This window comes from Neltuma alba, unplaced genomic scaffold (genome assembly GCF_004799145.2).
Source record: "Neltuma alba isolate B1F8T4 unplaced genomic scaffold, ASM479914v2 tig00000920_pilon, whole genome shotgun sequence".
Classification (NCBI taxonomy): Eukaryota; Viridiplantae; Streptophyta; class Magnoliopsida; order Fabales; family Fabaceae; genus Neltuma; species Neltuma alba.
In genome coordinates, this window is record NW_021632258.1 from 17055 (window position 1) to 41589 (window position 24535).

General features: G+C 36.4%; 3 protein-coding genes across 3 annotated transcripts; 2 read left to right on the forward strand and 1 right to left on the reverse strand.

Annotated features, from left to right (window-relative positions):
• The first annotated feature begins 5211 nt into the window (after window positions 1-5211).
• Window positions 5212-11018, forward strand: LOC114748531 (UDP-N-acetylglucosamine transporter UGNT1). The gene is made up of 10 exons (XM_028936960.1): window positions 5212-5497; window positions 6300-6376; window positions 7051-7209; window positions 7317-7450; window positions 8571-8701; window positions 8804-8848; window positions 8969-9066; window positions 9671-9778; window positions 10267-10323; window positions 10430-11018. Exons 1-10 carry the CDS (start codon window positions 5329-5331, stop codon window positions 10502-10504), a joined length of 1053 nt encoding a protein of 350 aa, XP_028792793.1. The 5' UTR covers window positions 5212-5328; the 3' UTR covers window positions 10505-11018.
• A 167-nt stretch (window positions 11019-11185) lies between these two features.
• Window positions 11186-14640, reverse strand: LOC114748501 (cingulin). Its single transcript, XM_028936935.1, is given in 2 exon segments — window positions 11186-13506; window positions 14490-14640. Coding segments are annotated over 2 exon segments (2298 nt in total). The 5' UTR covers window positions 14553-14640; the 3' UTR covers window positions 11186-11271.
• A 6711-nt stretch (window positions 14641-21351) lies between these two features.
• Window positions 21352-23515, forward strand: LOC114748540 (adenine phosphoribosyltransferase 5-like). The gene is made up of 7 exons (XM_028936972.1): window positions 21352-21685; window positions 21925-22035; window positions 22338-22430; window positions 22673-22822; window positions 22941-22999; window positions 23099-23169; window positions 23283-23515. Exons 1-7 carry the CDS (start codon window positions 21421-21423, stop codon window positions 23389-23391), a joined length of 858 nt encoding a protein of 285 aa, XP_028792805.1. The 5' UTR covers window positions 21352-21420; the 3' UTR covers window positions 23392-23515.
• Window positions 23516-24535: the final 1020 nt, after the last annotated feature.

Consider the following 24535-nt stretch of genomic DNA (forward strand, 5'->3'; position numbering starts at 1 on the left):
TGAGAGATTTGATTCATCATGACATGGTCAAATTTCAATTTGGATAGTTTATTTTTTGAAATACAGAATGATGCAAATTAAATCAACGGCAACATCCCCTCATAACAGAGAAGAGAAGATAAACAAAAGGATAGTCTCTTTTCACGGACCTTCAAGCATCATTGATTCAGCATCTGAAACAGATAAAGACGGAAGAATCCCAGGACGAGTCCAGCATGGAACTCAACTGGGATGCCTCAAACAGAATTCAAAACTATACTGATAAAGCCGTCGCTTTTGCCTGCAAAGGTTGGGTCCGACTGGTCGCAAACGGGAACGCAAGGCGTCTTCCCTACCACGTCATGAGCTCGATACCTGTGCGAGGCACCCTGGAATTAGTCTGGCCGATAAACTGGGATATCCTGAGTTAGCGATACCATCCTACTCAAAAAAAAAAAGCCGTCGCTTTCAAGTATGGATCCCTGAAAATGATGCCCATGAGGCAGCGTCCCGTCACCACCAGTTCTGTGCGGGAAAGCAGTTGCCTGCCAAAGTTGGCGTTGTATATACCAGCAATACATGTACATATAATTTATGCATTAATAAAATATCTACATTTAGTCTGATTTTTCCATGTGATATATATAAAAATACCTCATGAATTTTAAAATAATAAATAGGTAATTTTAACAAATTTTAGCTTATTAGAACCATTACAAAAATATTCACCCTGACCTACTTATCTTTTTAAAACTCAACAAATATGTTTATGTCATTTTCTCCATATATATATATATATATATAAGGGGTGATAATTAAAACTTTACTGAAAAGAATAAAATGTTTTCATGTTCTTTCAAGTATTTTCAATTCACTGAATGCAGTCAGTAATTGCAAACATACGATAGCTAACACACGTATGCAACTGCCCCGCCATTAATACCTGACCAACGAGCCAAGCTTTCCATCTGTCCCATAATAATAAACACATATTGGCAATCTAGAGGGTTTGAAACGCTAAAAAAAACATTTAAAAATATATTTTCACGTAAATTGAAATAAAATTAGTCCCACGTATTTATCTCAAAATCCGTAAAATATGGCTGTTAAGAACAACACTTGTACATGACCAGCGAACCATGCTTTCCACTTGTTCCATAATAATAAACATATATTGGCAATTTAGGGTGTTTGAAACATCAAAAAACACATAAAAAGATACTTTTACATAAATTAAGACAAAATGCTTCTCACATGTTTATTTTAAAATCTGTAAAGTATGACTGTTAAAAAAAAAAACTCAATCCAGTCTAACCTGAAGAAAAAGCAGTCCGAACAAAAGAAAAGGGGGGGAAAAAAAAGAATGGACCAGACCGAGCAATGTTGTTGAGACCGGATCGGACCGGACGGTCCGACCGGTCTGACCGTCAACTGGCAACAATGGCGGGCCGTTTTATGTTATTAAGCTGCTTCAAAGGTTTGCCCGAATTAAGCCGTTTTCAGCCGGTATTTAGGCCGGAAACCGTAAAAACCCAGGAACCGAGACGGTTGGAAGAGAGCCGCCGGCTAGGGAGAAAAAAGAAGGCAGAGATGGAAAATGAAATCAGGAAAAACAGGAGGAAAAATCTGACATCAATTCACCCTCAACTCTTCAATCTCAGTCTCTTTGTAATGCAGAAACAAACCACTTTGAGAGTGAGAGAAGAAAATCACTTACAAGAAGAGAAGCATATATCAGCCTCCGGTGGTCTTCGTCTCTCCCAGTTCCTTGCTCTTCAATCTCGAATGAAATCCTCATTATTCCTCAATACTACTGTTCACTCTATGTTACCTCTCAGTTCCTCAAATCTCTATCCGCTACCACACGTTTCCACTGCTGACAATTCACCTGCCACACGTTTTCACCAATCCCCTTCTTTTCACGTGGGCTCATTGATAATAACATAATTACCATATTTTTCAAAATCATCAACATAAAAATTAGCTTTTCTAAAAACTATAATAATAAAATTTAATGATAAATAAATTAAATTTTTATGTTGTGACCAGTATTATACTATATATAATTAATATATTAATATATTTAATTATAACCGGTCCAACCGCGGTTCGACCACGGTCCGACCGTATGAACCATGACCCGCTGTCTCTACCAGTTCATTGTCCGGTCCGGCTTTCAAAACATTGAGACCGAGTTGGTTATCAGGTCAAAACCAGGTTTCGGACTGACCCTGAACCCTCTTTCTCGTCCATCCTCAACTCCATCATTCCATCTGCTACAGAAGACGATCAAGGGAGAAGACGATATCTTCCAAATCTACTAGTATAGTGAGCGAGAAGAAAACATCTTCTAGATCTATTTAGCGGCGCTTCTTGTAGTAGAAGAAGATTAGAATGCACTTGACTGACTTAAACAAACAAAGCTATGGAGTCTGCGCAAGAGCGAAAGACGTACCAGATGTGATGATTTGTTGGGTTCTTCTTCTTTTGTTCCTTTTGCTTTCTTTAATTTTTATATTTGCTTTACAGATTGGAATAAAAAAGAATGAAGAAGAAGATTGATATGATGGGTGATCTTGTGTGGGATTGAGAATGTGTTGAAGTGACTTGCGACACGCTCACATTCAACTTTTTTTTTTTAAAAAAGCTACTCCCTCCGTTATAAGAGACATTTGATGCTTATGGCATGTTCCTATATATAAGAGACGCTTAAAAGTTGTCTTTATTTTTTTGTGTTGATTTCCTATTTACCCATATTTATTGTCTCCAACTCACACTCTCTTTCCTTCCTACTTCTTTTTCTTTTAATAATTTATCATTGTTCTCTCTCCTTATTAATGAGGGTATTTTTGGAAAAAAATTATACTTTTTACACATTGATTGTTTTTAACTAATTTTAACTATTTTTTATTAACGTAATTCAGTTATTTGTCTCTTATAATAAGGAACGGATGGAGTATTATGATTTACCAGGCCCTTCTTGAACTCGAGGGACCAAATCCGTTTTGGTCTCCCATGGGGTTTGTTTTAGACTAAACCAAACTTCAGTCTATGAAGTCTAAACAAGAATAGTTTCAAACTAGACTTTTGGTTAAGACTGAACACAGTCTAGTCCGATCTTTGTGCAGTCCTACCGCATAGATATAAAGAAAAAATCATGTGACAAGGGATTCTTATTTGGACAGATGGTGCATTGATATGTCATGCAGGAGTACCCCTCCTCCTAAATTGCCGGAGCTGACCAAATTCGCCTCCTCAATCTCTTAGCCTCTCATCATCTCATCAAGCTCAGGGTTTCATCTGATATCCAATCTTCATTAAGAAGGCAAAGGCTCATCATCGCCAGACTCTTTAGTTTGACTTAATCGAGTCTACACGAAGAACGAAAATCCTCCTTCCCACATCACACAAATCGTGTGATCGTCGCCAACTAATCCCCCCCCCCAACGTCATCTTCCTTTTCTCTCGGGTTCTTTCAAAACCATCCCACCATCGAATGCATCAACCAGGCTTTGAAATTTTAATGGAGGATGAAGACTTTAAAGTTATAAATGTAAATTTTTAATTGTAGGTTTTACGTACATCTCGGCCAACAAATTATGTAGGATTTGAAGTTTTAATTGTAAACAGGTTTCTCCTTGTATATTAACTTCGCCATAGGGTGTTTAGTTTTCACTTCCTAAATGTTAAAATTTGATATTATTTGTTCACGATTTCTTCAAATGCAGGTTAAAGCAAGAGAACAATAAGAGAAAAAGAATCGCATTGAATGAAACTTACAAACATAACGTGAGACCAACTTAACCTAGACAAACATAGCACATCAAATATTTAAAGAAAAAAAAGGCAACGACATGTAATGAGCTAAACAAGCTAACCAAGTGATGGTGAGTTGGGTTCAATACAGCTAATGAAAAGTATCTAATTGAAGCCCGGCCTAACTTGTCTTTTTTTTTTTTGTTAAAGTATAGGTATCCTTCTATTGGAGGCAATCCTATTCGAGACACTGTTAGACACTAAATATGAGTACCTCTCTTAATGAGGATTCGAATATTGATTCGTTACGTTGTGAAGGATTTGTCTTACTTAGTCAGAAAAAAAAGAAAGAAAAGAAATTTGAGACGCCAACCGAACCTGTTCACTTAAATGAATCGGACTTATCTACTTTTAAAGCCCAGTTGAGAGCGCACATCTATTTGGTCCATGATTATCATTTCTCGTGTTTTTCATTGCGCGTTTATCATTTTCCATGTAAGCATATGTATGCAGAAATTTCTGTTGAGAGACTCACCTACCACAGTCAGGTACGCGACGCGGGTCGGATCCAGATGTAGTTGGAGCAAAACTTCGGTGAACTGGGTGGGCAACCCAAAAAAAAAAATTGTAAGCTGCATTATCTACACTGTCTATGCAATTTACCTTAATCTTAAAATTCATGGATAATATAATATTCAAACAAACATTGTGGCAAAAAAAAAAAATACTACCTCCGGTCCTTAATATAAGATCCATTTAACTAATTTGATTAGATTAAAGAAGTTACGTAAGTTAGTTAATTATAAGAAATACGACACGTTTTTCCTAAAATGCTATAATCATCTTTTTTAATACCCCATTTTCTTCTATTTGATTATGGTTGAGGGAGTATCCATAAGGATAATTTAGAGGCAATTGATAAATATGAGAAATGGGTCTTATATTTAGGATCAAAACCAACTCACCAATTGGGTTATATATTAAGGATCGGAGGAGTATAAGACTTTGTTTGACTTTTATTTGGTCATAAATATAAGACCCCAATCCACTTTGTCTCCCATATTTATACATTTTTTAAAGTAGTCATTTTAACAATAGTAATTTTAGCCAATACACTTGATTAGTAAGAGTATTTTAAGAAAGACAACACTTATTTAGGATAAATAACTAACTCAATTTACTTTTTTTAATTTTTTTAAATTAGTTAACTAGTTCTTATAATCAGGATCGGGAGGTAGTATATACAAACATAGTTATTGTCAATTAAGATGCACAAAAGGAACAAATAGTCCAAATTTCAGCGCCACATTTTAAGAAGCTTATCCAAATCTTCCGCGGGACGACTTAGTCAAAACGATGGAAAATTGAAGAGTCAACTTCCGAGTTGTGAGTCGCAACTCACGACTCACATTCGGGTCATGCTCATGGATTGGGTACAACGCCTCGGCGAGAGGGTATCCTCCTTTTCCCTACACATCGAATTCTCCTCCACCATCTCAGCCAAGGCGAAAACCTTCTTTCGCACATAAGCCCTCTAGTGAGCCAGCCAGCGAGTGAGTGAGAGAGAGAGAGAGAGAGAGAGAGAGCTGAGAAATGTCTCTGAAGCCGTCAGATTCGACGGAGAACATGGCGCTGCCGGTTACTGATCCTGCAAAGGATCAGGATGGAGGGAAGGTCTTCAAGGGCGACGAGAAGCTTTTCAATGGTTCCGCCATGACTAAACGAGGAGCCTACGCTGCAATCTCTTACATGTCCTGCGCTGGTACATTCATCAAATTTCTTTTTGTTATTTCTTTATGCATACACTGGCAATCTTATAAGCTCTTTATCCACCTTGTATCTTCGAGTAATCCTAAGTTCCTCGTATCGATTATGGAGGATCGATTTTCACCTGTAAGGTTGGAGTTGCATTGATATTTAAGAATGTCTGAGTTTAGCGTTTTAATGTCTCAGTGTTTGAGTTCATTCAAGGGTGGTATTGGATAAACGTAGAATGGAAGAAACAAGTGATAGCAATCCTAAGAAAATTTGAAAGGAAAATCAAGTACGGAGTGAGATGTTAAAAAAGAGCTCTAGCAGACTCTTACGTGACTGGATTATTAGAGTTAAAGAGCATTGTTCCCCGGGGCATGTGTATATGATTTTATGCTCCCTTATTGCAAACTGTAAGGAATATGCTACACGTGATAGCTGGAAAGATATTTTCAGGAGTTTCTTGAAATGCATAATCTAGGTTGAAAAAGTGCTGAGAGATCCATCTTTGCACACCAAACTTGGATAATTCTTCTTTTTTAGCTCTCCCTCTCCCTCTTACAATTAGTTTAAGGACATAATGTAAGGAAACACGACCAATTTAAGGACATGATGTTATAAAAGGAAACTCGTCTGAATTATTTTACATGAACTGGAAGAGAGTCAAGTGTTATTTCCGCCTTCTTAATTCCACTCTCGTCTTGCTATTTTTCTTTTGTATTGTGTGTTACTTGTCATATGTATGGCTCTCCATCTAGGAGAATACGGCATTTTGCTCAGTTGCTTATCCATTTCTGTTTTTTGTTTCTTAGTGCTTTTGGTGCTGTTCAATAAGGCAGCTCTTTCATCTTATGAGTTCCCATCTGCAAGTTTCATCACGCTTCTTCAGGTTGATCTTTACAGAATTTTCTCTTTTGTCTTTTTTCTGTAAGTGAATGCATTTTATAACATTCCTAAGGCAAATTACATTATTTCGTTATGTCCTTGGGACATAGTGATGCATACTTAAAATCCCAACCATCTCTTTCTATCTCTATCCGTCTTCAGAACCAAGCAAAACTTTACAAAAAAACTTGCAATATTCTGCTCTTTGTATATTTCTTTGTATAAACAATCAAAAACATTCAATTCTAACAATAATTCTAGGTTGGTAAATGACTCCATTCTTGGTCCTTATTCCTGACTTCTCATTCCTTGAAGATGGAATGCCACATAAGTTAATACTGTTGTTTCAAAATTGCATTCATGACTGCTGTTTATTCCTTTTCTTCTTTCTCCTGTTGGTTTGCTCGATCTTTTCCTCCTCCCCCTTTGGTCTTCTATTTCTTCTCTTCTCTCTGTTGGTCATCTAACACTTCTGTGTCAATTATTGTCAAGCAGAGTCTATATTGTAAGAGTTGGAGTTCCTTAAACGAAGTTTTGAGGGATTATTCAACTTGGTTAAGCCAAAACGCTAGTGTTCTGCAGCGCCAACACTTATATTTCCCATGTTGGCCTTTCATTTTGAATTTAATTGACACTTTTTAAAATTCCAAACGTTGTCTTTGCTACCTCCTGCTGCAGATGGTCTGTTCTTGTTGCTTGCTCTATGTATTGAAGCGCTGGAGGATAATTTCATTCAGAGCAGGTGAATCTTTGACTTCATCTGATACAACAAAATTTGTATCGCTGAAGACTTTGAGGCACACTCTTCCTTTGGCTGGGACATATTTATTCTACATGGTATTTTCTTCCTTCCCTTTGTTTAGAGGACAAGTCCTTGATCCTTGTTCATTTTCTACTTGTTGATTATTTTATATTTAATTGAATTATGTATTTCACCTTGAAAGATAGTCACCATGGAATCTGTTCGTGGGGTAAATGTCCCAATGTATACCACCCTTCGGAGAACCACAGTGGTGTTTACGATGCTTATGGAGTATATTCTGGCAGGGCAGAGATATACATCCTCTGTTGTTTTCAGGTAAAGTGTTTTCTCTCCAACGCATGATGTGACTGACAGTCTGTCGTAGTTCATATCAATGAATCTTTGACTCTGAAATTTGGATGACCTACCTAAGATATATAATTTATTGAACTTCATTGTGGTTGAGGAAATAATCAACTGTCTCACATAGATTCAATTTCTAGTTCTTTGGGTCTTTGCTACCGTTTATTATGGGACTGTATTGTTTGGACAGGTGTGATGGAAAAAGGTTTTTCAAAACTTGGTGATGATAAAAGAACAAATTAGGTTAAAAGGTGCATTCTTGCAGACGTATATTTCAAATATGAAAGGAATCTGATGGATTACTTTATTAGTTGATGCCTTCTTTTGCAAGTGGCCGTATTGAGAAAACTTTTGGCCCTTGGCATTTGTTGAACGAAATATTCACACGCTAAAGAGTCATTAAACTTTGTGAAGTTGCTAGGTGAAAAAAATGGTGAATTCTAATATCACGATGTTCTAATCACAAGAATAAATATTAGTAATGAAGGTAATTAGTTGATGAACTTTATCACATGATGCAAATCAGATACTTTGATTGAATATTTGTTGTAGCACTTCTTTAGTTGTCTGCTTTCCATGTTTCACTTGTGTTGTTGATTGTGTAGCTCGAGTTAAAGAATAGAAGTTAAGATACAAAGTGTCCAGAGGCTTGGTGTATGTTACTATCTAACATATGATGGTGATGTATGTTGTCTAATGTAATACCACCTCTGGTCCTAAATACACCCGATTATGGTGGGGGATAGCACATAATGCTCACACTCAATATTTCCTTTGTGTATCAATTTATTGGGCAATAGATGGAAAAGAGATATGACTTTCATGCATGTTTGGCGGTAAACCTAGCATATGAATTTTATGCCGTATTTTAGACTCTATGTAAAATGCATGCTTGCCAGTAGACTTGGTATATTCGCTGATAAGCATCCCATGCAAAATAACGTCATAGGTTAATTGCTTTTTTACCTTTTATTTTCTCAACAACGCCCCCCCCCCAAATTTTTTTTTAAAAACAATAAAATCAAGACTAAAATTTTGAATGTTGATCTCCCTGATTTCTTCATTTGACTGAAATTTTTAAGGTTGTTATCAGTGTTGGCCTGATTGTCTTTGGCGCATTTATTGCTGGAGCACGGGACTTATCTTTTGATGCTTATGGCTATGCTGTTGTTTTTATGTCCAACATTAGCACAGCAATATATCTCGCAACCATAGCTCGTGTAGGTTGTATTCCTTTACTTTCACTCTCTCTCACATAAAGTGGGAATTTATATTGTTCCCTTTTAGTTATTTTGACAGTTCCATATTTGTTTGTACTTTTCTCAGGAAAAACCAGTGGTCTTAATAGCTTTGGCCTTATGTGGTGCAATGGTAAGCTGGTTGATTCTGTGAAATGGCCTTTAAACTTTCATTATACTTTCTGCTTTATGGGAATTGTGGTTCATTTATTTTCTTTTTCTGATTTGCGATACTTCCATTCTATTATTTTAGGCATAATATGTGGGCCAGTTTTGCTTATTTGGACATTCATTCGGGGTGACATGAAGATGGCAATCAATTTCCCCTACCTGTTTTCACCTGGATTCCTTGTAAGTTCTGCTTCCTATCAGATTTTTCCTCATTTGATTTCATGGCACCAGTCACCCTTGGTTATTTGCCAGACGAACATAGACAGTGCATTGTTACAAAGCTAACCAGGAGTTTGGCACCCTCTGTCTACAGTAAATGATGTGACAGACTATATCAAATCACACCTCATGTAATTTGGTAGTTCGCACTTTGCCTTCCCATGGTTTGTTCCATTAGCAGATTGCCACCTGCAGTCCTTGAGTGATTTTCCTCAAATATTATAACAGAAAGATAGCATAATTTTGCTTACAGAATAAGCTATGGGAAGGCTAAGTGTGAAGGGCCCGATCTGAATATTAAAAGGCCATGTGGCCATTTTCTGTACATCTCTAGCAGTCTATAACTACATCATCACCATCTTAATTTATATTCTTAAATAAGGCGAGAAATTTTTACTCATATCCTGTGCAAGTGCAACTATGTTTTCAGCTACTAGAAAAGTCCGCATTCTTAATCATAAAGTGAGATGGCCTTCTTTATTATCAACCGGTTTCTTGTTTTATGTCTACTTTTCTCTTATGCATTGCAAGTTGTAATTTTAATATGCATTTTTTGTCTGGGCAGGTCGTGTTGCTTTTTTCCTGCGTATTGGCTTTCTTCTTGAATTACTGTATTTTTTTGAACACAACTCTAAATTCAGCCCTGACACAGACAATTTGTGGTAATCTGAAGGTTAGTTTGCTAATTTAACTGCTTTTCCTCCTATGCATGATGCATCAATTCTTCCAGGTTATTGATAATGCTCTAAGGCCTTTTTTATCTGAGTTTTGACGTTATTGAATACTGCGTAGCTTTCTTAGTGCAAGGATTATTTGTGTGAGGCAGGAACTTTACCACTGTTCAGTGAGAGGGAAATCTAAATATCGGGCAACAATATGGTTTGTTGGGATTTTTTTTAAGTGAAGAAATTGATTTAAATTGGTGAATTTCTTGGTTCACCTTCCTGTATTGTCGAGTTTGGTTTTTTTATGATGATTCAAAAAATGAATAATTTGAGGAAAAGTATAACTTAATATTTTAATATATGTTTCTTCATCAACATGCCTTAGTTGTGATACTTTAGCGACTTTGTGAGTGCTCATCTCTTATCTGCAAAATTATCCTATACGTGTTCAGAATCAAATAATTCCCCTTCTTATTTCTACTATATTGTCGTCCAGGATTTATTCACCATTGGCCTTGGCTGGGTACTTTTTGGTGGGCTACCATTCGATGTCGTGAGTACTCTTTTCTGATCAACATTCTCTTGCTAGCCGGGTGTACTCTGCTGTTATATTTTTCCTGTTCTGTCATATGATAGTTTATGTCTCGTTTCGATTGCAGTGGAATGTTATTGGACAACTTCTCGGTTTTGCCGGCTCTGGATTATACGCCTACTATAAGTTGATTGGCAAATAACATGCTCAATTACCATATAGCTTATCTCTTTTACGGTGAAGGCCGGCCTTCAAAAAATTGAAGAATCTGAATTGAAGTCAGATCCGTCAATTTTGCAAAATCTGGCAGGCTAATCCGAACTCCTAGGAAACTTTGCATGGCGAGAGTCTGGCTGGCCAACATTTTTCGTCGGGGATCAAGACCTGCCGTCGTTTTAGTAGTAGCGTGGTCAACATTTTGTATACGTCTTTTTTTTTTTGGGGTTGTATTCCGATACCAACTTGCCATGTCATGCATGTTAGAACTGTTAACTCGGGTGAGGGAAGCTTGGGCATGTTAAATAGTTTACCGTAGCCCGAATGGTTCAATATGCGGGGCAAGAGGAGGGGGATTAGGCCAACTTCCTTATTTATCTCGCGCTCGTGCTGTAGCTATTCCCTTGGGAGCTTCAAGACAGAACATGGATGAGAAGCTGATAATCTAGTGTATTGTTCTTTAGAATGAGATAATCGATCTGTTTACAAAGTTTCATATCCTTCGTCGTTATAGGATGCTCTCACAACATAGCTCATTGATATCATGCCAACGGTTGTTTCGAAGAGTGAGACTCGCAGAGGCTGTCAAAAATGAAATTATGCTACTCTGAAAATCTTGAAAAGAACAGACTCTAACTGGACAAAAGTATTCTACATTATTTGGATACAATATACACAACATATGGCACAATGCAGCATTGAACCGGGACTGAAGATCAGGAGACGCAAAATAACACTCCCTCACGACATATGCTAGTTTACGGGAACGACGCCAGCCTCCCTCGCAAGCTCCTCAGTCAAAGCCGAGAGTCGAGCAATTCCCGTTTTCACCTCTCTAAAAGCTTCAATGTCGTCGATAGCAAAGTTATTTGGTTAACACGGGGATGGGATTATCGACCTCAAGACTTAGGCCAGCCTTATCAAGACTTGCCCACTCATTTCTGCAAGTTTATAGAGAGCAGTGGTGGCGGCTTCTCCTTCAAGCTGTGCTGCCTCAAGCTGAAGCTTCTCAATAGCCAGGTCTCCGATGCTTTTGTCACCAATTCTCTCCTGAGCCAAAGCATAAAGCCGTTGCAGGTCATTAGCATCGTCATTCAGCTCTTCCCTCACTTTCTTTAGCTCTTGCTCTTTTGCATCCAATCTTGCAAGAGTCATTTTGAGTTCCTCGTCTTTTATAGTTAGATCTCTCTGTGCAGCAAGAACTTCCATTTCCTTTGTTTTCAAACTCTCTTTTGTCAATTCGAGCTCTTTCACGAGCTTCTTTTGACGCCACCTGAATTCATCATTTGTCTCCAGTAATAGTTGCAGTGGTTCACCTGAATCTGGTAATCTCGAAGAGTTCTGTTCAACGTTGATGGAATTGACCAGTGTTTTTGTGAGTTCAAGGATTCGCTCTGCCACAGTTTCAGCCTCAGAAGCCTTCAACTTAGTATTATTTAACTCATTCTGTATAATCAGCACGTTCTCATCTTTATCCCTAAGCATATTGGTTGCTTGAACAAGTTGTGTTTCTTTACTGTCCAGAAGCATCTTTAGATCAGCAATTTGCTGGTTTACCTCGTCTAACATCTTCCTTGCATTAGAAAGTTCCAAGTCTTTCTCCTTCAAGGTAACCTGAAGCGAAGCCTTTTCTGATTTCAAATGTTGGATTTCTAGCTTAGCATCCACGAGCTCCGACTCCTTTACGCAAAGAAGGGCAGTTGTTTCTCTGAATTCAGTACCATTTTGATCCAATCTCTCTTGAAGCAACGACTTATCTTGAACTGCCCACTCTAGGGAGGCTCTCTCTTTCTTCAATTGTTCCTGCAACTCCTTCACAAACTCTTTTTCCATGGCCAAATCCCGTTCAATTTCTTTTTTCTCTGCCTCTGCAACCTTGAGTTTCACTCTCTCGCTATCCACTTCTATATGCGCCAGCTTTAAGCTTTCCGTGTATGAAACGAGACTTTCCCTTTGTTCCGCAAGTTCAGCAAGCTGTTGCGCCAACAGTTGCTCTTGTTCTTCCATTTTCTTTCTAGAAGATGCCAGTGATTGTTGAGAAGAAACTAATTCAGACCTTACAGCATCAAGAAGAAGCTTCACCCTTTTGAAATCTTCCACTGTTTCATTACTCTCCTGTACCCGTATTGCAGCTTCTTCACCAAGTTTTTTAAGTTCTTCCTGTGCTAACAACCACTCTCTTGCCCGCTTTTCCAAGGCGGCCTCTGCAGCCTTCAGCTTTTCTTCTTCAACTTTCTTTTGAGCATGAGAATCTTGTAGTTGAACTTCTTTTTCTCGGACAGTTTCCTGGAGCTCCTGAAGTTCAATTTCTTGCTTCCTCATAACATCATTCGCTTCATTTAGAAGCTGAGCTTTCAGTTTAAGCTCAGAATCAATATAAGAAGCTTCTTGAATCTTCTTTTCCAGATCCTTTTTCATTCTCTCCATTTCTTCTTCTTTAAGGGAAAGTGCATTCTGGACAGCAGAAATCTCTTGATCTCTCTCTCTGACCTGGAGCTTTAGATCCTCTATCTGGCTGGCTTGAGAAGCAAAGTTAAGATTAGCCTCCTTCAGTTCCTCCTCCAGTTTAACGTATTTTGAATGTGCAGCTACAATTTCTCTCTCCCGTAGCTCCAATTCCTCCTTTGTGCGGTTTAATTTATTGTTCTCTAACAAAACTACCCTCTCTGCCTCCTGCAGACGTTCTTCTTTTTTCTTCAAAGCTGTCAGTGCAGCCTGAAGATCTGACTCCAGGACTTGAAGGTTAAGCCCAAGCTGAACATCTTGATCAAGATGAAATTGGCCAGTCATCTGTTCTTCCAGCTTCTGTGTCTGCTTAAACAACCTCTCAAGAAGGATCCTTGCAGATTCAGCTCCTTCATAATCGTTGATGCCCGACTTCTTGTCATTTAAGATTGATTTAATAGGCTTAAATAAATAGCCTTTTTGATTTCTGATTGACACCAGACCTATTGGGCTATGCTTCCAATTGAGCCTTAGAGAGCATAACTGCACGGAAACTTTAACCGTTTTAGATAAAGATTCCCATGGGAAACCAATCACCATTGAATCAAATGCCCAAGCTTCTTTCAATCTTATTTGTTATGAATTCTCAAAAGATATTTTCAGTTAGCGTTTGCTGTCATGAAGTTTAGTTACAGTTTGTGAAGGAAGAGATTGTAGATAACAAAAAATCCAAAGCCTACTCGCAGAGAAGTTCAGTAGGTGTTAAAGAACGTAACTGACAAAATACTTTGGATGAAAAATAGAATCATCAGAGTTTATCAAGTCCTGAACAAAAAGATTAAAAAAATTGGACTAGAGTCTGCAAACTATGGGAGACTGATTTAGTCAGGATACCTCGCTTGTATTCTCCTCCTAGCTAAAGAAATTCGATACCTTATTCTTTGAAGGATGATATATGAATGAAAGTTGAAACTACTACCAATTTAACCTACATATGCATACTTAACGATCTATATGTAGCGGCCATTAAATGAAACTAATTCCAGTCACCATCCTAACGTTGACAAAGTTAAAGTCGACTTTCAAATCTAGCACATGCTCTTATATGTTAAAAAGTGAAAGTGATTATAAAGCCTACAGATGGAGGATTAAGTAGATTTCCCGAAACTAAAACAGAGGGGTGTGTAATTATTTAGCCATGGGCAAAACTAAGGACATGTCAATAAGTATCAATACTTTTTCCTATTTATCCAGTAAGCTGGGATCCGGAACCGATTAACAAAATTTCGTATGTCGCAAATCGCAGCCGCAGCGATGTGAAGTTCAAACGTCGAAATGGAGGAGACAAGATTTGAGTTAAGAGTAAATCACTCTATGAAATAGTTGAAGAGTAAATAAACGGCACTGATAGCTCTGAGTTTTTGTGGAATATCTAAAGCAGCTCCGACAAACATTAAGAGTATACAAAGTGAAGATTTGAAAACTGAAACAGCTACAAATAAACATGTAAGTAGCAGAGAGATAACCTGGGCGTGGCGTTGGGAAGAAGTGGCTGGAAAACGAAGGCGTATGTAGGAAGAAGAAGCCATACATTCTGGTCAATCACCGATCGAAGAGTGATCCACAAGCGTTCGTCCAGGTCACAAAGGGAAACAGAATCATCGTTGTCGACGGAAGATAAGAGAGGAAGAGAATCTGGGAGGCCTGAAAATAAAAGAGGCAAGGAATGGAGGGAAAAGGGGGGGCGCAGAACGCTAACGTGCGCTGCCGCGGTGGTTAGGCACAGATTAACATACCGAAACTTGTTCTTACGTGTCATGATGAGCAAACATGCTGGAAAAAAAAATTGAAACGGACAAGGAAGTAAAAAAACAAGGAAAAAATAAAAAAATTACTAAATATCAAATAAAAAATATTAACAAAAATTTAGTATTATTATTATTTGTAAATTTAGTATTATCAATACTAAATAAAATATTATTACTAAATCTAATTAGGATTTAGTAATTTTTATGTTTTTTTTTTTTGTAATTTAGATTTTAGTTCTTTAAATTTTAAAATATAAGTTTGGATTTTTTAAAAGATAAAATGGTTCAAGTTTTATTAGATTATAAAAACTAATATTTTAAATAAAAATAAATTTAAGAAACTAAAACTTATGATTTAAAAATTAAAAAATTAAAACTAAAATGAGGTTAAATTTGAATGATCAAGGTTTGTAATCACCTTTTTTGAATTTTAAAATCACATGTCATTCTTAATTTATAATTTAAAAATTTTAAAGGTATTTTTTGAAGATTTTTTATAAATAAATAAAATAAAAATTTAATTTGAATCTCAATCCACCAATTTAGTGTTTAAAATATTGATAAAATATTTATGTATTTTTGTGTCAACAAATATTTACGTATTTATATAATATTAAGACTATAAAAAATAATAACAATAAAGATAATACAGTACAAGCGGAAGGAGAAGGATGATTAAAAAAGATGATTTGTACCAAAAAAAAATTGATTGAAAAGGATGATGTCGTGGATTTCATAAGGCAACGTCTCGCGTTTTGGAGGATGTGGAGGTTCCATGAAACACGTGGAGAGTGCTCCACGCCGCTTCACAGCTCCATTTCACATTCACGGCTGCTTTTGGCTCCATGCGTGTCAAATTACCACTTTATCCTCCATCTTTTCAAGCATAATATCATTAATGATTGATTTATCTTTTGAATCCTGTTAATGGTGATGGATGATAGCGGATATAACCTGGTTCGCACATCTCACATTACCTTGTAAGAAGCAAATAATGCTACAAATAATTTAGAATGTACGTATGAAAAGAGACCCAACAAAATGACGATAGTCGCATTTAAAAGTGGAAGCAGAATTACAGAGTGCACAGATGTGTTCAAAATATTTGGAGGATCTTGGGGTTGCAAGTTTGGACCGAGGCACTCTTTCATTTTCACAAAGGATGATCTGCGTTGGTCCTAAGTTGAAGGATTCATTCACGTGACGAACATGACCTTCCCGTGTTTCTGTGTTTGTTCTTTCCAGCGTCAAACTCATCCCTTCTGATCTTATCTTCTCTTTAGTGCATCACCTGAAAATGACGTTGGAGCAATCACATGCTTCTTTTTTTAGTTACTCAGACTATCTTTCCACCCGAATAGTAAGAAACTAATCTCTCAAAGTACTGATAGGTAGGCCGCTCCCAACTATGTTTTTTTCCCTGCAAACCGCTCAAAAGATCAAACTTAGAACATGATACCTGAGATGCTCAAATTCCTTCTGCTTAAATCAACACTTGATAGTAGCAATCAAATACTTCTAACAGTTCCGTTTCTTTCGTTTCATTTGGGCCAATGCCCCTAGACCTACAATCCAAAACCAAGGCGGTTGTACATAATTATTTGGTTTAATTTTAATAAATTTTAACACCACTCATTCCCTCATAATCTTGACCTTCAATCTGTCCAATGACTATATTAAATAGGTATAAATTTTGCATATATTATATCATATTGATAAATAATTTATATTCAATAAATTTTTTTATATTTTTTAAAATATATTATTAGGATGTAAAGTAAAATTGATTCATATTTTTGGAAATATAGACTGAAGGGCAAAGGAAAAAAACGAAAGCGGTGGTTGGGGAGGAGTTGGGTACTAATTGCAATTCTCTCTGAAGTCTAAAGAAAAAGGAAGAATGTGTTGATGGTATGGGTCTTTGTTTGTAAATTTTGCTGAATGAAAGAGGAAAGGAAGAAGCGGACTGAGACGCTCTGAAGGCTAACTCGTTCATGCCTTGAACGAGTTTCGATCTTGTTAGAAAAAAAATTATCAGACATGAAACTCGTTCTTCCCTTGCACGACTTCTTTGAAAATTTGAACTCGTTCTTGTGATGAACGAGTTTGAGTATAGCATTTAGGAAAATACTTTTCATAGTGGAGCATCATGGTAATTTATTTTACTGTGTGTAGCATTTTGATAAAAATCCCCTTGATAGTAGCAATCAAATACTTCTCACATTCTGTTTCTTCATTTCATTTGGGCCAATGCCCCTAGACCTACAATCCAAAACCAAAACATCCTCTACTCGGTGATAGGGCCTTCTTGGACACTTCTAACCAATCTCTTTGGGCCGCATTAGGCCCAACACTGACATTGGCAAAATGATGATGACTGACAATAACACTGATGGAAAAAATTCCCGTAGTTTTAATTAAATTGTAACTCAGATTTTAAACTTTGACTCAGCACAATTTAATTCTTATAATTTTTAATTTTTAAAATTTTAATCCTTAAATTTCATAAAATACATAAAAGCTGTTACGTTTTAGTCAAAATTATAGAGACTAAATTATATTAAGTAAAAAATTGAGAAATTGAATTATAATTAAATTAAAATCCCTGAAATTTAAGTTTTTTTTTTTTGACCTGACCTGAAATTTAAGTTTACTCCTTCAATTGCGGCGAGCATAATGAGTCAATCGAAGCTCGTCAACACAGACGTCACTAACTTGTAAGTTGTGCTGACTAATCTGATTCTTTAATTTCACAAAACTATATGCATATGTTACAGCAAGTTGAATGTCTAATATAACCCCATCCAACAGTTTGATAACGATAAATTTTGGGGGTGAGGTAGATATTTTGGCAGTCAAGTAAATGGTCAAAATTATTTGAATACTTCAGTACCTAAAAATGAGTGCTTAGACTTAAGATGAAGGACGGAATATTATATCATGTGAGAGAAATTTAATACTATAAAAAAAATATTTATAATAAAACCAAGCGGAGACTAAACCTCGTAATTGTTCATTCACAGTCATCCTTATGTGCTAATCAAACTTAAAAACTGATCAAACATCATTAGAGGAAGATTATAGAAGAGGCACATGAACATGATAGTAGCCCACCTTTTTCTCTCTCAAATATTATCCGTCCTTTTCAGAAGATACGGAATCAAACTGATCTTAATAAATTATAATTTATTCGTACGACATACCTAATAATCTTCGCACATCACCCACCCAACCATGAACTATCACACACTTGCGAATTGATTTATTACTAATCCAGCATTAATCAATATTTTACACCAGAATTAGCGTTATCCCTTTTTTAGGAGATAGAGATTCAGAGGTATTAAAAGGATCAACTAGCAACCATGAAGGGGAAGAAGGCCAAATTAAAGAGCTCAGATCTATCCACGGTTTTAAAGACGACAATGATAGTGTTCTTTTTCATTTGTTTTATCATGAAAAGTACAGAGATATCTCCCGCCCGCAAACAATAAGGACAATGTTTACGAAAACTAAGAATAAAGAACAATTAAACAAAGAGCATATCAACGTTATTTAAACTCGCAAAGTTTTAGAAATGCGTTGACAGGAGATCTGCGTTTAGATCCTTCTCCTCTTTTTTTTTTTTAATATATATATATATATATATATATGTATTGGTGCGTGCGTGTGTGTATGTATATTGGAAAACCAAGAAGAAGAAAAAGTGTTAATAACGAATGTTTTAAAAATGATAGCACTAAAGCACGTAGTGGTGTTGATATAGAAAGATCGAATAATTATTAGATGCTTCCTTGTCATCATCTATATCATCAAAACAAGGTAATTCAGCATAATTCTATTAATCTTTTTTTTTTTTTGCCTTCGCTACATCTGATGTGGTATCCTAGCTAGACCTAGCTCCTTTAACCTGAGAGATTTATTGGGAATCCAGATTAATTCGGACCAAGCCAATCTATCACTGAGTATTTAACATTGCTATATTCTCAGAGCTTCAATTTAAAACCTCTAATTAAACTAGTATAATCCCTTACCAGTCAAATCAAGTGCTTTGCGGTATTAATTCTCTTGTTTTCGAGTACACCTATAAGGCCTTTTATTATTATTATTATTATTATGTTTTAATGTTTACAGCAAGTTCTCAGAGATTGAGTGAGTCATAATAATTACTAATTATTTAAGATTAAAATATTATTGGGTCAGATCATAATATTGTCAAGCTTAATTGGAATTAGTTTTTGGTACGCGTAACATGATAGACCCTTAATGACATGATACTTCAGAAGCATGTAACAATCTTTTATTTAACTGGGATCTACTTGTCTTCCATTAGATTGTTTTTTTTTTTTTTTAATTCACCAAGAAAAATATTGTTTTTGTTTATTATGGATATTTTATATTTTAAATTCCTAAGGTTTTTATTATTCAGTCATTATATCTACCAAATCGGTGATCAGAATATCAATAAAAAAAATTTAATAAAACTATAATATAATATATACTGGCCAAAAAAAATACCATCTGTATAACAGGTCCATCAAGGGAAGAAGTTTCAAACACAGATGTCAACAATCTAAACAAACAAGTATATATATTTTTCGAAATATTGATTATATGTCAATTAAGCTCAAATCACCCATGAAAATAAGGGGGGAAAGTCAAGTTAGACAAGCAAAACTATGAAAATATAACAATTTTATCATGAAATTAACAATAATTAAAAAAGTGACCACAAAAAAGTTAAAATAAAAAAAACAGGCTCAAAGTCACAGTGAGAGGTCCCCTACACAATCCTACCCTACTCAATAATATATAAAAGCCTCGTCATTAATTCCTCACACTGTGTGGGCTCTTCTATCCTAACCCCATTTTCACGTCCTTCAATCATCTCATGGAACCATCTGGAAAATTTACATATGGCCAACCATCTAGTCTTTGCTAATTTCATGAAAAATCTAGAGCTCAATTTTATATCAGGCATGGAAAATTAAGAAAATGTATCTCCATATGTCAACTATTTTCCTGTCTTTTTTTCCCCTTTTGTTTTGATATGCATTGCTTTTTCTTATTGTTATCAAACTTAATTTTGTCATCTAGTATGTTTCTAGATAAATAAGACTTCCTGCCTAATTAAGAAATCTTCTGTGGCTAATAATCTTATAGAGGATAGTTTTAGTATTATATAATAAATAACTAATTTTAATTAATTTCATTCGTCAATGTAAAAATTCTATAAGGAGATTTTGCAAATTCATTTGACTTGTCTGTCATTATCTCCTTTTTTATTGGTCACTTTTCTATCATTTTCTCAAAAGCTTGACCATTAATACCTCTCACACCATGTGGGGTGGATTTTAATGTCTCGTGTCATTCAAGACCCTCCATAGCCAGCTATCTCACACACACATGCGTGTATGAGGTGAGTGATCCAAATCTAACTCCGTTTATTCACTTTCTCCATTCATATAATGGAGCCATCCGGGAAATTAAGATATGTTGGGAAAAGTTTGGGAAAACAATCATTTCACTGGACCCTGATGCTATTTTTTTTCCTCATAGCACCCTAATCTTACTTATAGTGTATTTATTACCTTGAATTATAAATAAAACTATGTTGATACTTGCTAGACATGATTGAAACATAGCATGAAGAGGGTTCTCGATAAGCTATAAATAAAATTAGGGTGCTGAATTCTCATATATCAAAGCTATTCCCACTAATAAATTTTGTAATGAGAGATTTTTCTCTAATTTTTTTTACATATTACTACTCCGGTCTTAAACACAAGACACTTGCAGGAAAAAAGTTTTGATTCTAAATGTAAGTCATCTTTAGTATGTTTAATATTTGTTTTTCAATTTTACCCTTATTTAATTTTTATTAGAAACAGAAAAAATAAAAAAGAGATGTGAGAATTATCAGTAAATGTAGAGAAGGAAAAAAATCTTCAATAAAGATAAAATTATAAAATAGTGGAGCAGGATAAATCATTTACATGATCACTAATTATTTCCATACTTTGCAGCAAATCTTTTGTTTATTATGATTAGCCGGAAATGCCATAAAGCAATGAGTGGGGAAGGGGGGAAAAGCGTAGGTGGTGGGTGGGATATAGGTGAGAGTGAAGTGAAAGGCAAAGATATGGAATGATGCAAGTCAATTGGGGAAGTGGGTCCCTCCCTCGTAATGCAATCCTTTCGTCATCTCTCCCATTTTTAGAGCGAGAAGCTCTCAGAGATTTTAATGATAATGTTATCATTTCTTTCTTTGTTTGCGTATAGTACATCCCTCGCGTGCTCTTCTACAGTGTTTCTTTCCTCTTCCTCCCACCTTTTCTCGTTCCCCCGCCCAACGCTACAAGCCCCACGCTCTCACCTCCCCGCGTGTTCCCCACTCCCCCCGTTCCAATGCCATTTTTCCACAACTGTCAATCATTTGACTGTCGATTTTAATCCATATTTTAAATATTACTAATTCGTTTAACTGCCAAACAGATTTTTGTCAATTTCCTGCTTTCTTCCCAGTCAACAAATGTTGTCATGTAATGCATAGTAATCTTTGAGTTTTTTCGTCCCAAACAACGTAATCGAAACGTATCCGTGAGATCCACGTGGTCTATAATGGCGTCGCCATTTCGGTAAGTCTTACATGCTTCTCTCTGCTCTGCTCAGCACTGCACATAAATTTGCTCCATCACAGTGTCCATATACAAACATAGATAGAGATAAAAGGAGCTCACAAAACTCGTCCCAATCCAAGAGCCAAAACCCCAAAAGCTTCCACCTTTTCTTTTCAACACAAACAGACACAGAGGTTTGCAGTATGTTTGCCGAAGAGAATGGTCTTAAGGGAGACCCAAGGCTGCAAGCCATATCTCAAGCCATTAGGGTGGTGCCTCACTTCCCTAAACAAGGTTTTCTTTTTCCTTCCCTTTAGCTTTTATATCTGTGTCCTGTCCTTTAAGGTTTTGGTCTCGCAGGCTGAAATACTTTTTTTTTTTTTTTGGTTCCTGCGTCTGTTGGCCTTGCCTGGTTTGTTTTAATATTCTTCTTGCAGTGTCTTTTTGAGCTTCAAATCCAACAGATCTGAGACTGTTATGTTTGTGTCTTGTTTCTTCCCTCTTCGAAATATAAAAATGGTGTGTTCGCACAGGAATAATGTTTCAAGACATTACGACATTGTTGTTGGATCACAAGGCCTTCAAAGACACGATCGACATTTTTGTCGATCGTTACAGAGACATGCACATTTCCGTTGTTGCCGGTACTCTTTCTACAGCAATTTCGCAACTATGTCTATATATACGTTTCTATATTCATTCCTTGTCACTCCCTCAAATTACATACTGTTAAGTTTTAGACTCTGATTTTCAACATTTGCACCAAGTTCTTTTGTTTGTTTACATGAATAATTGAGGAGATCCAATGTTGTTCATGTTTTAACACAAATGATTCACTTTGGTTCTTCGTGATATATACGAGTTCTTCCCCATAATTGCATAGAAGATAAAGGTCTCTGCCCTTAATTGGATTACCTTGTGTAAAATGCGATTGGATTCCACGTAGGAGTGGAAGCAAGAGGATTCATGTTCGGTCCACCGATCGCGCTGGGCATTGGCGCAAAGTTTGTTCCTTTACGCAAGCCTCGAAAACTCCCCAGTAAGCCTGCTTCACCAAGAAAATTAACTTGCACATTGCTACTGAATTTTAACGATAATATACTTTTTGGTCCCTGAGAATACACAATTTTGGATCGGATCATGTATTTTTAAGATTCAGGAACCAAGTAACCGAGAAATCTATCTCAAAGCCTGCTAGGTTTCTATTCTTCATGCCTATATTGCAACTGAGACCAGAGACACGTGTCAAACTAACTTCATGTTGGTGTGATTGGTATTTAGGCGAAGTGATATCAGAGCAGTACGAGCTAGAATATGGAAGTGATTGTTTGGAGTTGCATGTTGGGGCTGTCCAGCCGGGTGAAAGGGCCTTAATTATTGATGACATGGTGGCCACCGGCGGAACTCTGTCGGCAGCAATAAGACTTCTGGGCAAGATCTCTTGTTTCTAGCTCTAAATATCATTCTCTCTCTGTGTATGCTCTTTCAATTACATTTTAATTTGCTCTTTCCTCTTTGGGTTCTCAACTTGTTATATTGTGTACTGTAGAACGTGTTGGTGCTGAAGTGGTTGAGTGTGCTTGTGTCATTGGCGTGCCCGAGGTTAAGGTAAGAGCCAAAACTAACTTTGAACTCACGTCAGTGGGTTTCAAAGATATTGTTAATGGGGAGACAGATTTTTAACTGATTGAGCCTTTTTTGTCACAGGGACATTGCAGGCTTAATGGGAAGCCATTGTATGTGCTTGTGGAGCCACGGGAAATAGATAGTTGTTTGAGGTACGCCAATATTTCCAGAAAGAATGAACAATTAAAGCTCGAGAAAATATGTGGAAAGAGAAAAAAGGGTCTAAAGTTTTGAGTGCTTTTTTGTTTGTTTGTTTGGGACTCAGATGTGATTGCAGTCCGGTTGCAGCTGACGTTAAAAAGGAAGAGTGTTTGAGGAGAAAGGTGATGATGTGCTCCTCATATCAGTTCTCACCTGAATGGGCTCCCAATTGAGAATTGTATTGCTCTGCTTCATTATTTTCTTTCTTGTTAGTTATCATTTCATGTATCTACCACCAGCGTACAACCATTAATCCAGCGTTGAATTTTTTTATCCCAACTTTCATATCATATTCCATCCCTTCTCATAGATCAACCTCGGATAAAAAGCTCTGCCCCATCCCCAAAAAAAAGAAAAAAAATCGGAGCGAAAGCTTGGCGTAGGATATGCACTTTTCTTTTTTTTAAAAAAAGAACACTCAGCAAGCAGAGGCCACATGTTCATGGAAAGAAGAAGCCAGTCGCCAGTTCCCGAAAATTGATGAATATGATTATTCAAATAAGTAGGAGTATTTTACGATCTCTGAGCTGGAACTAAATATAGCCAGCAATGATGAATTGACGACGCCTGACCCAAGGGGCAGAATTGAGCTCTCTGAACCAGATAATGCGGTTTAACTTATCATTAAAATGGAGGAAACATTTATGCTCATGCAAAGAGGACCACTTATGTGTACGACAATGTTAGTTCAACTGTATCTCTTTCTTGAACAACCATAATGGGAAATTTATGTCTTCGTCAGAGATTTATATTGCCGACAAATATTTGCATGAGCAGTCCCCAGAGTGAAGTAAGAGAACACCAAAAAAATGTTGACCTCCTGAGAAGATAAAAATATGAATGCACCTAGAAATATTTGCCTTTTTTTTTTCCCCTTTTCGTACACGGGTGTTTTATGGCTTACAAGACCCATAAAGTCAGATTTATTAAACAGTCCAGAATCAAATGAACACGCAAGTGCCTGAAAACAATGAACCAATATGCAGTTGCATCTAAATCCCACTGGAAAAATAAGTTATTACTCCTCCGGTCCTAATTATAAGACCCAATTGACTTATTTGAGGATATTAAGGAAGTAAGTTAAGTTGGTTATTTATAATAAATAAGTATTGTCATTCCTAAAATATCCTTACTAATTAAGTATATTGGCTAAAACTATCATTACTAGAAGGATTATCTTGGAAAAAAATGCATAATATAAGAGACAAAATGGATTGGGGTCTTATAATTAGGACCAAATAAAAAGTCAAAAGGGGTCTTATAATAAGGATCGGAGGAGTATATGTCTAATCCTACCCTCAATAAAAAGGCATATAA

What these genes read in the sequence shown, in the direction of transcription:
- LOC114748540 (XM_028936972.1), top strand. Translation starts at nt 21,421, where the DNA reads ATGCTTCTCTCTGCTCTGCTCAGCACTGCACATAAATTTGCTCCATCA. An exon ending in GCACATTTCCGTTGTTGCCG is followed by an intron (nt 22,036 to 22,337) that starts GTACTCTTTCTA and finishes GATTCCACGTAG; the next exon opens with GAGTGGAAGCAAGAGGATTC. An exon ending in CAAGCCTCGAAAACTCCCCA is followed by an intron (nt 22,431 to 22,672) that starts GTAAGCCTGCTT and finishes ATTGGTATTTAG; the next exon opens with GCGAAGTGATATCAGAGCAG.
- LOC114748531 (XM_028936960.1), top strand. Translation starts at nt 5,329, where the DNA reads ATGTCTCTGAAGCCGTCAGATTCGACGGAGAACATGGCGCTGCCGGTT. An exon ending in TGGCCTTATGTGGTGCAATG is followed by an intron (nt 8,849 to 8,968) that starts GTAAGCTGGTTG and finishes CTATTATTTTAG; the next exon opens with GCATAATATGTGGGCCAGTT. An exon ending in CAATTTGTGGTAATCTGAAG is followed by an intron (nt 9,779 to 10,266) that starts GTTAGTTTGCTA and finishes ATTGTCGTCCAG; the next exon opens with GATTTATTCACCATTGGCCT.